Source organism: Onychostoma macrolepis, chromosome 11 (assembly GCF_012432095.1).
Source record: "Onychostoma macrolepis isolate SWU-2019 chromosome 11, ASM1243209v1, whole genome shotgun sequence".
Classification (NCBI taxonomy): Eukaryota; Metazoa; Chordata; class Actinopteri; order Cypriniformes; family Cyprinidae; genus Onychostoma; species Onychostoma macrolepis.
This window is the reverse complement of record NC_081165.1, coordinates 11,418,620-11,432,357: the sequence shown is the minus strand read 5'-3', so window position 1 is coordinate 11,432,357 and position 13,738 is coordinate 11,418,620. Positions and strand designations below refer to the sequence as shown.

Genomic DNA, 13,738 nt, shown 5'->3' with positions numbered 1-13,738 from the left:
CCACAAACATCTACATGTCTGTGTCTTTTAAAGTGTTTATAGTGTATATAATGAGTTGTATTTGTTTGTCATTATAGCACCCGCCCCCCCACCCCCCACTGTAAAATAATGCTGCTCCATCAAGTTTTCGAAATTCCCCCCCAGTCACGCAATCCTAGAACCGGGCCTGTGCACATGACGCGGATCTGACACATATTCGATTTTCTCCAAACTCTTTACGGTCATTTTAGACTTTGTAACTCATTTAAGACTACGTTTACGAGGTAACTCGCCAAAACCGCATATTTTGACATAATTGTGTACTGTTTTTAATCTTCCGAAATGAAGCAGCAAAATCTTCTCAGGTAAAAGTTATTAGAACCGTGACTAGGGACAAGCTGGCCACCACACTGCTCTGACCTTATCAGCCCGTTTGTATCCTATCATTTGATTCGCTCTTGTCGTTTGTGGTGACAGAACAGCCTATCATGTTGACCTTGTCTTTGGAAAATATTCGCTTATGTCAGAAACAGCGAATCCCTACGGTGGCCGAGAGAGCTCAACGCGCTGCAGATAGAAAAAACACCTGCAAATTAAGAAAATAACTTCATCAATTTTACAACATACGCGCTGCAAATGCTCACAACACAACCAAACAAGGAAACGCGCTGCAAATAAAATTCTTTATTTGTTTGTGTTGTGAACACTCGCCAAGCGCCAAATGCGAGTAATGGCGAGTACAGGTGCATCTCAATTAATTAGAATGTTGTGGAAAAGTTCATTTATTTCAGTAATTCAACTCAAATTGTGAAACTTGTGTATTAAATAAATTCAATGCACACAGACTGAAGTATTTTAAGTCTTTGGTTCTTTTAATTGTGATGATTTTGGCTCACATTTAAGAAAAACAAACCAATTCACTATCTCAACAAATTAGAATATGGTGACATGCCAATCAGCTAATCAACTCAAAACACCTGCTGTTTCCTGAGCCTTCAAAATGGTCTCTCAGTTTGGTTCACTAGGCTACACAATCATGGGGAAGACTGCTGATCAGACAGTTGTCCAGAAGACAATCATTGACACCCTTCACAAGGAGGGTAAGCCACAAACATTAATTGCCAAAGAAGCTGGCTGTTCACAGAGTGCTGTATCCAAGCATGTTAACAGAAAGTTGAGTGGAAGGAAAAAGTATGGAAGAAAAAGATGCAGAACCAACCGAGAGAACCGCAGCCTTATGAGGATTGTCAAGCAAAATCAATTCAAGAATTTGGGTGAACTTCACAAGGAATGGACTGAGGCTGGGGTCAAGGCATCAAGAGCCACCACACACAGATGTGAATTTGGCTACAGTTGTCGTATTCCTCTTGTTAAGCCACTCCTGAACCACAGACAACGTCAGAGGCGTCTTACCTGGGCACACTGCCAAAAGCACCAAAAGTTGGTTAAATGACCATGGTGTTGGTGTGCTTGACTGGCCAGCAAACTCACCAGACCTGAACCCCATAGAGAATATATGGGGTATTGTCAAGAGGAAAATGAGAAACAAGAGACCAAAAAATGCAGATGAGCTGAAGGCCACTGTCAAAGAAACATGGGCTTCCAAACCACCTCAGCAGTGCCACAAACTGATCACCTCCATGCCACGCTGAATTGAGGCAGTAATTAAAGCAAAAGGAGCCCCTACCAAGTATTGAGTATATATACAGTAAATGAACATACCGTACTTTCCAGAAGGCCAACAATTCACTAAAAATGTTTTTTTTTTATTTGTTATTGGTCTTATGAAGTATTCTAATTTGTTGAGATAGTGAATTGGTGGGTTTTTGTTAAATGTGAGCCAAAATCATCACAATTAAAAGAACCAAAGACTTAAACTACTTCAGTCTGTGTGCATTGAATTTATTTAATACACGAGTTTCACAATTGAATTACTGAAATAAATGAACTTTTCCACGACATTCTAATTTATTGAGATGCACCTGTACATGTAACAGTGTCTGTCTCCAGTAAAACTTTTACGAAATATAACAATGCAAAGTAGTGAGAACAACCAGTACCGCCGCTCCCTATATGCAGAGTACGCAGTTTGCGTAGGGCACCAACTCCCAGGGGGTCATCATTCCAGTTGCTCTAAAATAAATAAATAAATAAAGATAAAAACTTGACGCGCCATTCCCGCGTCCGCTCGCAGCTCATGTTTGCGGCAGAATGCAAATGATCATAATTTATGTACAACTTTGCCCGTGAAAAGACATCAGCAATCCGGCCTCAAGAAAAGAAAAATAAAGATGAAAAGGAGCGTCATTTTCAGGCTACATTCATAATCCTGTGAATTTTTTTTTGGGGTGTTGAGATTAATAACGTTTTTTTAATGTCGGTAATAATTTCACCACCTCCAACGCATCTAATATTCTCTCCGAGTTTTCATGTTCACTTACAAAAGTTAGCCATGGTTTTAACACGAATTAAAAAAAAAACAATTGTTCTTGGTTCTTGTATAGCCACGGTAACCGCAAATTAACCATAGTTTTGTTACTTCAAATAATAATGTACAAAGAAGTATTAAGATAATAATTTTTGTCGTTATAAAAACAAACCTAAGCCAACAGCCTTTAAAATGACTTGAAATGCATTATATAAAAACAATGAGACAACTATATTAATAAAATAGCTATAGAGCTACAATTGTAATTTGTAAATAATACAATTTAATTACAATTTATTTATTTACTTTTATATTTTATTAAAGTTCTATTTTGACCCATAGTAGGTGTTTTTTTTTTTTTTTTACTTCCATAATATTTAAGGGAGGGGGCACAACAATACAATCCTGTTTAGGGTACCCATTTGGCCAGAAAGAATGGATGAAACCGTGTTTCACTCCGTCTCGAATCGCGCTCGCGGAAAGCGCTCGAGAAACAGTATCTCTTCCGCGGCTCAGCACTTTTGCAACTCGTTTTTTTTTTTTTTTTGTCTTGAGCAAGAGACTGTAGGCCTACGACATTCAAGTTACATGATTTGACTGGTTTTTACGTAGAGAGGGTGATAGTGCACCACACTAAAAGAAATGATCATGTTTTCATAACCATTGGCCAAATTCAAAAACGAAACTAAAATTAAAACATCTTTGAAGGGGGCCCTACGCAGCTTGCGTATTCTGCGTGTAGGGAGGGCGGCTCTGCTTCTTTATTCTTCATAACCCGAGAATGTGGCGACACATACACCGAGCCGCGTTAGACAGCGCACCAGCAGCGCTTCAGCGGACGAAAACACACATAATTATGTCAAAATATGCCTTTTTTGGCGAGTTACCTTGTGAACGCAGTCTTAAATGACTGTAAAGAGTTTGGAGAAAATAGGTTATGTGTCAGATCCGCGTCATGTGCATCAGGTTTTAAAGAAACAGCGCTGCTTTTAAAGTAAAACCTGCTGAAGTCTCTCAATGATGTAAATCAAAGAACATAAGAGAAAGAGAAATCACTCGACTGCTCTATTCGCTGATTAACTTTTGTAGCTTGAATAAAGATTAATCTGTATAGTTTAAGCATATACAATTTATAGTTTATGTGAAGATTGTTTTAAAATCACTTAATATTTCAGAGCCTATTAAATGTTCAAAATAATGGCTTTTAATTATACTGTAAATGTTGAATAGCTATAATTAATAGGTCAAATTGAGGGAAAATGCATTTAATAGAGACACCAGTAGCAGTATTGGTATCAATACTTCATTAATAATAGGCTACTTAGTAAATAGATGCCATTAAAAGTATATTTGAAAATATACTATATCTTTGCTGTTTCTACATTAATTTGGAGGTTCAATGTGAAATTATGACAATATAAATATGCGATTAATCATGATTAATTACAGAAAAATGTGTGATTCATTTTTTTTTTTTTTTTTACCGATTGACAGACAGCACTGATGTTAACCTTTTATAGATTTTAGATTTCAATTTAAAGAGATCGGGAGGGGGACAGCCCCCACCCCCTTGGCCCCCTTCAAATTTTCTGTTTGATAATCTGGCCCTCAAATAAAGCTAACTGAATAGTCCTGGTCTAATCCGTTAACATGGGTGCTGGGAAAATACGCACCACATGCACACTGCAAACGGAGTTTGTAAAAAAGAAGATAAATCAATAAATTTGTTTGTTGTCTTTTAGTAAAGTAAAGGGCAAATTAAAAACATTGTAAATATGTTTAGACATTGTAGTAGTAAGAGCTGCCTGTTTTTGCAAAAATAATTTCATGGCTGGTAAATTCCATCACGTCACCGGACATTGGCAGGTGTGGCAAAAAGTTAGTTTTAGGCCCTGCATACATACATATATACATAAATACATGCACAAATTGTATTGTTTGCATAACAAGAAAGTCCAAATTTAAAATCAAATAAACAAGGAAAATTTTTAGTTGGATTGTTTGCCTAGAACTTCATAAAATCTACAAAAATAGTTCTGTTTGTTTATTTATAAAAACGAGCAAACTAATAAATGCATTGCATCATACACACACACAGAGAGAGAGAGAGAGAGAGTCTTGGACTGCATTTCCCAAAAGCATCGTAATGGAGCTACGATCAATTTAGGCTTACGATGCTTTTGGGAAACGATGCCCTGGGTAGTAACTGATTACATGTTATCTTTCTGGATTATGTATTTAAATTAAATTGCATTTTAAAATATGTGTAATCAGCCTACAGTTACTTTTTATTGATTACATGATTACATATTATTCACACAATAGTAATACATGTTTCATAGTTCATTGATTCTCCCTAATTCCTCTTTTTCATCTTTTAAATGTTCCTTTCTTAAGTAGCCTACTGTTTATTCATTCAGAAAGTCTCCCAGTTTTAAGCTTTCAATTGATATATAATTTATGATGATTTCTAAAATGTGATATAGGGAAAAAGGCAACGAATAAAGACTTTTTGTGACAAAGGTCAGAATGCCTGTTATGATGTAGATGTTTTGAGGTGCACTCTTGTCATAAATTAATCTATTGCTGTTCCTATGTAATTTGTAACAAAAAACAGTGGTAAAATATCTAAAATATCTCCAACGATATATAGTTTGCCATGATTAGATTAGGATTTATTTGTAATATAGTGAAGTAAACTTAGGTGTCCTGCTGAGGGGACAGGTGACAGTTAAGAGGTTAATGGTCACATGACATGCAGGTAAACAAATACTTTTTTTTATTTTTTATTTTTTGTAAATGTTTTATTTAGATTTATTGTTTTGTTGTTTTTAAGTGACTTTATTTAGGCTTTACCCTTATGATTAAATTAATTATTAGCTTTTCATTAAATTCACAAACCCCTGCAGTTCATTTACAAACCCCAGTTTGGGAAACCTTGAATTATTGTAATGTTTAATGCACTTCATGTTGTTAATCACAATGAATGGAATATACAGTATGTTCTTATATTCTTTGTATTTTTACATCAATATGGCACAAGATTATCCTATTTAAATCAATGTGATAAACGACCTAGGTCAAAAGGAATCTAAAAGTAATCAAAAGGTAGTCTGATTACATTACCTAAAATGTGTAATATAATGGATTACGCTAATAACTATGATTTTGCTCTTTATAAAAGGCCTATATATACATACATTCATATATATATATATATATATATATATATATACATAAAGTTTCATAAATATTACTTAAAATTACAGTAAGAAGTAAATGGGCATGAAAAAAAACCTTCGAGCATACAAATATGAGGTAAAAAAAAAAAAAGTAGATTGTTGTAAATATAGCAAAATATAGTAAATATAGAACTATGTGTTGAGATGCTGAAGTCTTCTAGCAGGCCGGTCTAAGGTAAAGACCATAGACACTGTAAACAAATACAGCAAACAGACAAAGAAAGAAAGAAAGAAAGAAGACAAGTACATACACAAAAAGTAAATACACAAAGCGTCTTTTGGACAACAAACATTTTGCGCTTAATTATAATTTGTATAAACACATTTAACATTCCTTGCAGTTCAACGGTAGCCCACACGAGAGCGCTAAAAGCTTTAGAATAGAAAGATGAGCCCTTGTACTTGTTGCTGCATCAGTCTATCGTGCAAATCACATTATTTTTTGGCAAATGTACTGCATTTACTAAGTAATACATCACACGTATTATATATAGCGCAAATGTTATTTTGTAACATTGTCTGTGATTTTTTTTTTTTTTTAATTACTGTTGTTGTTGTTTTTTTTGGTTTGTTTGTTTTTAGAAACGAAGCATTATGTTTGCTTTATGACAGCCAAGAGTACTATGGCCACCTTATTTCACTTCATTCATTAATTCATGAGCTCCATCAGTTAAGACACAAAAACCTTTCTATTTCAATTTTATCACCCTACCCTGCTTTGGTACAGTACCTAGTTAATCGCTAATTTTACAACTAAATAGACTGATGACATTATTAAGAATACTTAATATCTCTAAAAATATATATATATCAATTTATTGTTTAATTATATTAACTAATCATATTTATAGATATTAATCATTTACAGACAACATATACTACTGCTGTTGTAGCGAATTTATGGCATTGTCCTGTCTGCTCTGGAGGTGTGACATGTGGCTGCCCATGCTTCGGTGCAGTGAGCGCGGCCTGCCGTGTGGCTCTACATGTGAGCAGCTAGCACTGGATCGAGCACACACACACAGCCAGACACGCGGGGAGCCTTAACCTAATTCAGCAGCTAGCGCGCATTAGAAGAGGGCGTGTTCATCTAAGAAATGTAACGCAGTTGCAATGGCTGTAATAATAATCAATTATGTTCTCTGCTTTGGGTTCTAAGTCTTTTTGTAGAAAAAATGCGCCACAAAACCTTATCGAAAATGCACGGACTTTAGTTAGGAGGTGTGAGGCTGGAATATTTGTAACCTGACTCTTATCATAGTGTTTGTCTAAAGGATTTGCATAGACAGCAAGTTTATGGGTTATGTAAGTGTTACATAAGGACGAACTGTGATGGGAAAAACAGCGAGGTTGTTTTTTCAGCTAAACATGTTCAAGCTCTCAAACACAGACTCAGACAGGCATGATTTCCACAGGAAAAAAAAAAAACTTTATTAATACTTTTTCTTTAATGTATGTCAACAATACTTTTTTAGACAAAATATATACATCAAGCAACCTTCTCTTAGGTCCCAAAATAAAAAGTAAGTACCTCTTCCTATACAAAACTACTATATTGTTTTTAACATTACATTCACTTTCTTTTGCTTCTATGTAGAATAAAAATGTAGAGATCCACCATCATGTTTACTGCTTTAAACAAGTAAAGGCAACAGCATGAACCAAGATCTGTCCTAATTTGACCAGAAATGAACACAGAACATGATGCAGATCAAGTCTAGGTCCAAAGCTATGTACACAATCTCATGGCATACAGCTCTCGGCTGTCTAAAATTCGTGAATGTATGTGTGGGTCACGTATCAAAAATACAGATGTACAAGTAGTATAAACAAAATAATTACACAACGCAGTTACCTCACAACAAGTTCACCTACGTGCACGAATGGATGACAAACTCAAAAGCTACAGCGGAGCTGTGATTACATCACTCCCGTATTTACACAAGCATCACGTCTCGGGAGTCGATGGCGTCCTCGTTTATGCAGGGAAACTCAGGACCTGAGGACTCGGGTCATCCAAAGCAAAGACATTTATTTGGTAGCATTCTAGTCTAAATGGACGGTTCTTATCGGTTAAAGCAGTCACAAAAGCAGAAGAGAGTGGAGCTTCCTGAGCAAGCATCCACGGCACAGAGAAATGTCCAAAAAAGCAGCATCTACAGGGGTGATGTTTTATTACAAAAATGACTTTTTCATTTACATTCAACAAAAGAAAAGGTGCTTGTGCAAAGGGCAAAGTCTTTGTCATTGGGGGACCATCTGCACGTCACATTCTGGGTTATTGTTTTGTATTGTTTTCGACTTAAACATTCGGCGTAAGTGCAGAGTAGCTGTTCGCCCACCCCAGGTCCTTTTTCTCCAAGGACAGAGCTCACTGTCCTCGTTTTGACCTTCTTCACAGTGTCTCACAGTGCTGTGCACGAGGCCTCCTTCACCCGTCTGTGTCCACACGGACCGTTCCATCTCTGGGTGTTTGTCTGCTGGTTGTGGAGGGAGTTGATAAGAGTGCGTGAGAGTCTTATGTGTGTGTCTCTGCATTTGGAGGGAGGCCGTTGTACGTACGTCTGAGAGGAATCAGAACAGCTGTTTGCCGTACTTGAGGGCGCGTCTTTGAACTTTGCCTTCGCGCCCTCTTCAACCGAACCCTCTTCGGGAGCTTATTCAGCAGGGAAGTCCACTCTCAAGACCAAGACATTCAGAGAGCGGGCTATCGCGGACCCCAGAGTGGGTCCTCAGTCTTTGGTTTCCAGGTTTAATGGGGGAACTTGTTTCAGGGCCTGCAGGAGCGCAGGAGAGTCCATGGAGGTCGGAGTGGTGACGGGGGAGCCCACTCTTGAGGACATGACCAGGGATGAGGGGAGTTTCTCAGGAGACATGCCCGCCGGGGAGCCGCCGAGGCCTTGGTACAAGACGGGCATGGCTCCGGGGTACCAACACTTCTCCAGCATGGGCAAGTATGCGGCGGCTGCTCCGTGTGGAAAGAGGTAGAAGGGCATGCAAAGGGGCTGGTGTGGAGAAAAGCTCATGTAGGGGCTGTGGCCGCCCACTATGTCGGGCCCTGACAGAGATTCGTCTTCTGAAGAGTCGGACCTCTGCCGCTTGGCCTGCGGCTCATCCAGCTCTTCTTTAATGTTGCCGCTGTGCTTGAGATCTCCAGCGTCTTTGCTGTAGTAGACCGACCGTTGGGCTTTCAGTTCACGCTTCTCGAGCTCGCCCCCGTAGCCACTGTCGGTATCCGTATCGCTCCCACTTTGCTCACTGCTGTGGGGATAAGTCCTTTGAATGACGGGCACGCAGTTTTTGGCGTGACCCTCTGCCACTTTCGGTTGTGGGCTTGGTGGTTTCTCTCTGCTTTCTGGAGCTTTGGGAGTGGGCTCCTCTAGACGAGGACTTGGTGGGCTTTGAATGAACTCAGACGCCACTTTTTGAAGGTGGTTGATTATGTGAGCAGGCGTCAGGTCATGCACGGTCTCCTGATTGGCCAGGAACTGAAGAACCTCCTTGGCACACAAGTGGAACCCGGAACGGAACATCTCCTCGCTGTTTTCTGAGTGCCCATTGCCCTGTTCACCTGCAATAAAACCATAAGTGTTAGAAACCATGCCAACATTTTCCTTCACAACAGTCCTGTAGGCCAGATCATTCACTGCGTTGCGCAAGCGTGTCTCAATTTCTTTATTTTGTAATGCACTCGAACACAAACGAATGGGGAGGGGAGGTGAAAAGTTCAGCGGGGCCGCTTCCTGCGACACAGTCACACTTTTAGTGTGCCGCTCCTTTTGTATGATCGAAAACTCACCGATTTGCATTCCATTCTGCAAGGAAATGATCTTCTGTTGCTGCTGCTCCAGCAGGTTGTTAAGAGCTTTCACATGCTTGAGTGTGAGCTCCAACACAACGGCCTTCTCCAAGTGTCCCAGAGTCTAAAACAGGAAGAACCCAGATAAGCATGTTGATCTTTCTTATGTAACACTCTCCGCAGCGGCTCAGAGAGGACAAACCTGCGCAGAAAAGGAACGGAGGCACTCCTCTCCGCTCACCAGTGCATGCACGTGTGCGTGCAAGTAATATTCAAATATTCCACAAGACAATCTAACATGTTTGTTGACGTGTGAATAATTAACTAAAGCCAGATTCACTATATGGAGTGCCGAAAGTTTACAGGTTGTATATATTAAAAATGTATATCAAGCACATTACAGGAGGTGACTAATCTAAAAGCAGGACAAACATGATTTATTCATGATCAACAAGCAGGTGGCGCTTTATACTACAACAAAGTGAGGTGAGCCGATCCACTCCCATATTACTTACAGTGAGTTTAAGGTGTTCGGGCAGCAAATCCTTCAACTGGGCGATGCACTCGTTTATTCTGTCTCTCCTTTTCTTCTCGATCAATCGATGAGGCAATTTGTATGTATCCTGGGGGATAGTTATTAAAATTTGATATTAATTTCAATGCGAAAAAAAAATATCAATAACAAACCAAAACTACAGAAATTAAAAGTGTGCATTATAAATCTTGTTTAAAACACCAAAAGAGACTTATATCAAACAAAAGTGGCAAATAAAAGTGTGCGCGATCATATTTGTGCGTAATTGCGCATTTCGTACCTTGCTGTCCTCACTGCGCTTCATTCCCCGCCGGGGTTTATACACATACATGGGAAAGTCCATTCTATAAAATATAATAAAATACAGCCAATAAGAGATCTAGCTCCCCGGGAAGCTTTCATAGACATAAATACGCAAAAACTGGAGACTGACTTACCCTTGCATGTCAGAGATATCCAGCGAGGCGTGTTTGGCCATACATGGAGGAGGCTGAGCACTGGTAATCCTTTCCATTTTACCCTATTAATATGTCTTACTGATGTAAGAATAGGGTAGATTTAATTAAAAAATACACGAATATATAAAAATAAAAAGCAGATCCGTTACTCTCTCATAAAAGTCCACATGTATTTTCCTCGAATAAAGTAGTTTTGGTTCCAGATACGGTGTCTCAAAACTAGGACGCAGAAGTGATGTTGTTGTGAGGTGGAGGTGCAGGAGGCGTTTGTCGGCTCCGATGCTGGTTAAATGAGTGTATGTGGGTGGATTTGAAGTACGTGTTAAATAAACCCTGTGACTGCAGACACGTCTCGAGCTCCAGTCACATGAGCCTCACGTGTGTGACGGCGCTTTCAGAGCTCAACCCATTTACAGCAGACCGCCCGCCTTCCCGTGTCCCGTGTACCACCATGCTGATGCGCTCTCTCTCTCTCTCTCTCTCTCTCTTCCCTGAGCGCATAACAACAGCTCGTTTCAGAGACTTGTGTTATGAGCGCCTTATCCTGGATTGACTTGAAAGCATATGTTATGATATAGATATGATATAAACAAAGTGTTTCAGAGTATTTTATCTACACTACCCTACCGTCAAAAACAGCACAAAAAATGTATGATGGTAGCCTAATTCCGATTTATTTACCATAATTATGACAAAACAACACAACTGAAAGAAATACGTGTGTGAAATATAAATACATATTCATGCACGTATAATTATAATGATGTATAAATTATTACTTAAAATTAAACACATTCTTCCAGCAAATATTTCCTCTCCAATGTGAGCTGTGTTTGCATAAAGGATTATGTTGCTTTACAAACGTGCACACACGCGCGCGCGCGCGTGCGCGGGTCTGAATGTTTGCGTGCAATAGATAGAAGCTTCTAGAAAGAAACGGATGTCAAATGAATAATGTCCAGAGCACCTGTTGCTCCATCGATATAATGCAAGTATTCATTAACAAAATTCCCCTGACATAATGCTGGCACACGAGCGAGCACTGCGCCGTTGTCATGGTTACACAATAGTAACAGATGCGCGAGGGGACCGTCGCGCCGTTGCTTCACACCGGGACCATTTGGCGCTCCACGTGCAGCCGCTCACGGCTGTCTCGTGCTGCGGCTCGGTTTGTTGTGGCCGGTTGTACTCTGCGGCGGTCACGTTGAACTCCTCATGGCGGCGCAGGGAAAGGGCGGAGGCGGAGGACCGGCTGAATCCCCGGGACTGACGTCACCCGTTTATTTTAGTACCGAGCTCGCTGAGGAGAAAGGTGCCAATGGCGGCAACGGTGCTTTCACGCGCTGTTTAACTGTAAATAACGCGCAGAATGACTGTCAGAAATAAAATGTGGCAAGATTGTTTTGTTCTAAAGAGTCTAGAAATGCTGCAAAGAATGAGGTAGCGTTTACTTTGCTAGGTCCATTTTACAATATCACATGCTGCAAAAATGAATTGTCCTACCACATCAACAAGAAAACGTGTGATGCGATGCAAATACATTATAATCAGCACAAAATTAGTAAGTGATTGTGGTTTATGTTGTTTTCTCTCCATAAAATAACTTCTGTTTAACAGTAAATAAAATAATTAGTTTATTCATTTGAATGTGTGAGTTGATTTATTTAAAAGAATGAAATGTATTTAAATTAAAGTGAACACATTGATTCATGCTAAGGAAGATGTGACCCTCTGAATTCTGCACTGCTTACAGCCGCATTAAGGTTTTGAGGTCTGCTCATAAAACATAGTTAATAATTTAAATTCTAATCGAACGGGTGGAAAGTAGTGGGAGTGGTTTTTTTTTTTTTTGTCTTTAAGTGCAGCAACAGGATGACAAAGTATCCTTCAGCGCAGGCGGAGGACAGAGCCAGTGCATGAGACACTTCCTTCAGTCTCTTAAAACAGAATGCATTGCCTATTTTGGTTGCACATGAAATCAAATGACAAAAGCAAATTTGTGATGTGTCTTTGAGGCTTTGGGTGTAATATAGGCTTACTGTGGTCACACTGTGAATACTGAGAAATATAAACCTCTGCTTAATATGCAGATAGTACTCAGAACTGACAGTCATACAGTCTCAGAAGAAAAACAATAGAACAGCCCACCATGACCCTAAAAAGCTAATGCAATAAACTACAAATGCAACGTGTTTTAAGTGGTTCATTTCACAGTTGGACCTTATATTAGTCACTTTTATTACACAACAAATGGAACAAGAATTTTAATAGGTCATGTGATAACTGAACGGTTTGGTTGGTTTAGTCTTAAACAGCCTGCTGTCCCAATGCCAATTCAGCTTCACACTGTTATGTGTCTTTCTTGGGTTGTTTTCTTCGTTTAAGGAAAGTCCCCTTATTCGACTCCAAATATGTTAACCTAATAATAAATGTAGGTGTGTTATTATTGCTTTAAGAAAAGGAATGCTGTAAAGACGTCATCGGGCGATAATGCATTTCAGAAACACTTTACATTAATGTCCATCATTTGCATTTTATGCATACAACAAGTAGTTAAAATAGCAACAGTATTAAAACTGTTTTTGCAAGAAGCATACATAAAGTTCAGATTGCTCTTTAGTGTGAATGTAAATGCTCTCTCTCATCAACCCTCGTATTAAGGCAAGAATAATATATAATTTCTTTTTTCCAGAAATGCACGAAAGCATGTAAATTTAAATTGTGAAAAATATATGCAAAATACTTTGCATAATGTTTGCATTTTTGTGAAAAACAAATGTTTAAAAGGCTGTTAAATACAGCTTTTAAAAAAATCATATGTTCATACTTTTTTTTTTTTTTGTAATGTGTGATTTTTAGTGAATTGTACTGTATCCAATTAGGGTCAGCTTGACACAGAGCAATAGTCATACCCAGAATTTGGGTCTAATTGTCCCTTTAATTGTGCTTAATAAATTAGCCTGGTTAGAACATTTGAACAAAATGTTACGAACGTACAGTACCACTCTCAAAGTACTCTCACTCTCTTTTTAAGTGTAAAAATGACTAATAGATCATCGTGCTCATACCTTGCCGGTTAAATGAAATAGCTCTAATATTAACTTTATAATAAGCTTACTAAAAGCACAGAGAGAAAGTGGCACTCACAGACCCACCCTGGACAAAATAAAGCTTCAAGAATTTCCTATTTCTAACTAAACTGATGGTTCCTTGTCATATTTTCCTCCTTCTGCCTTTGCACCGGTTCATTTTATTTCACAAATGTCATTTAACTCGTGGAAGGTTTCAGTCTGATGT

At 38.8% G+C, this 13,738-nt stretch overlaps 1 protein-coding gene across 1 annotated transcript; it reads right to left on the bottom strand.

The window, feature by feature from the left end:
- Positions 1–7,052: 7,052 nt before the first annotated feature.
- Positions 7,053–10,804, bottom strand: bhlhe40 (basic helix-loop-helix family, member e40). Its single transcript, XM_058790478.1, has 5 exons — positions 10,421–10,804; positions 10,264–10,327; positions 9,964–10,071; positions 9,449–9,572; positions 7,053–9,220 (listed from the first exon to the last, which is right to left on the bottom strand). Exons 1-5 carry the CDS (start codon positions 10,495–10,497, stop codon positions 8,382–8,384), a joined length of 1,212 nt encoding a protein of 403 aa, XP_058646461.1. The 5' UTR covers positions 10,498–10,804; the 3' UTR covers positions 7,053–8,381.
- Positions 10,805–13,738: the final 2,934 nt, after the last annotated feature.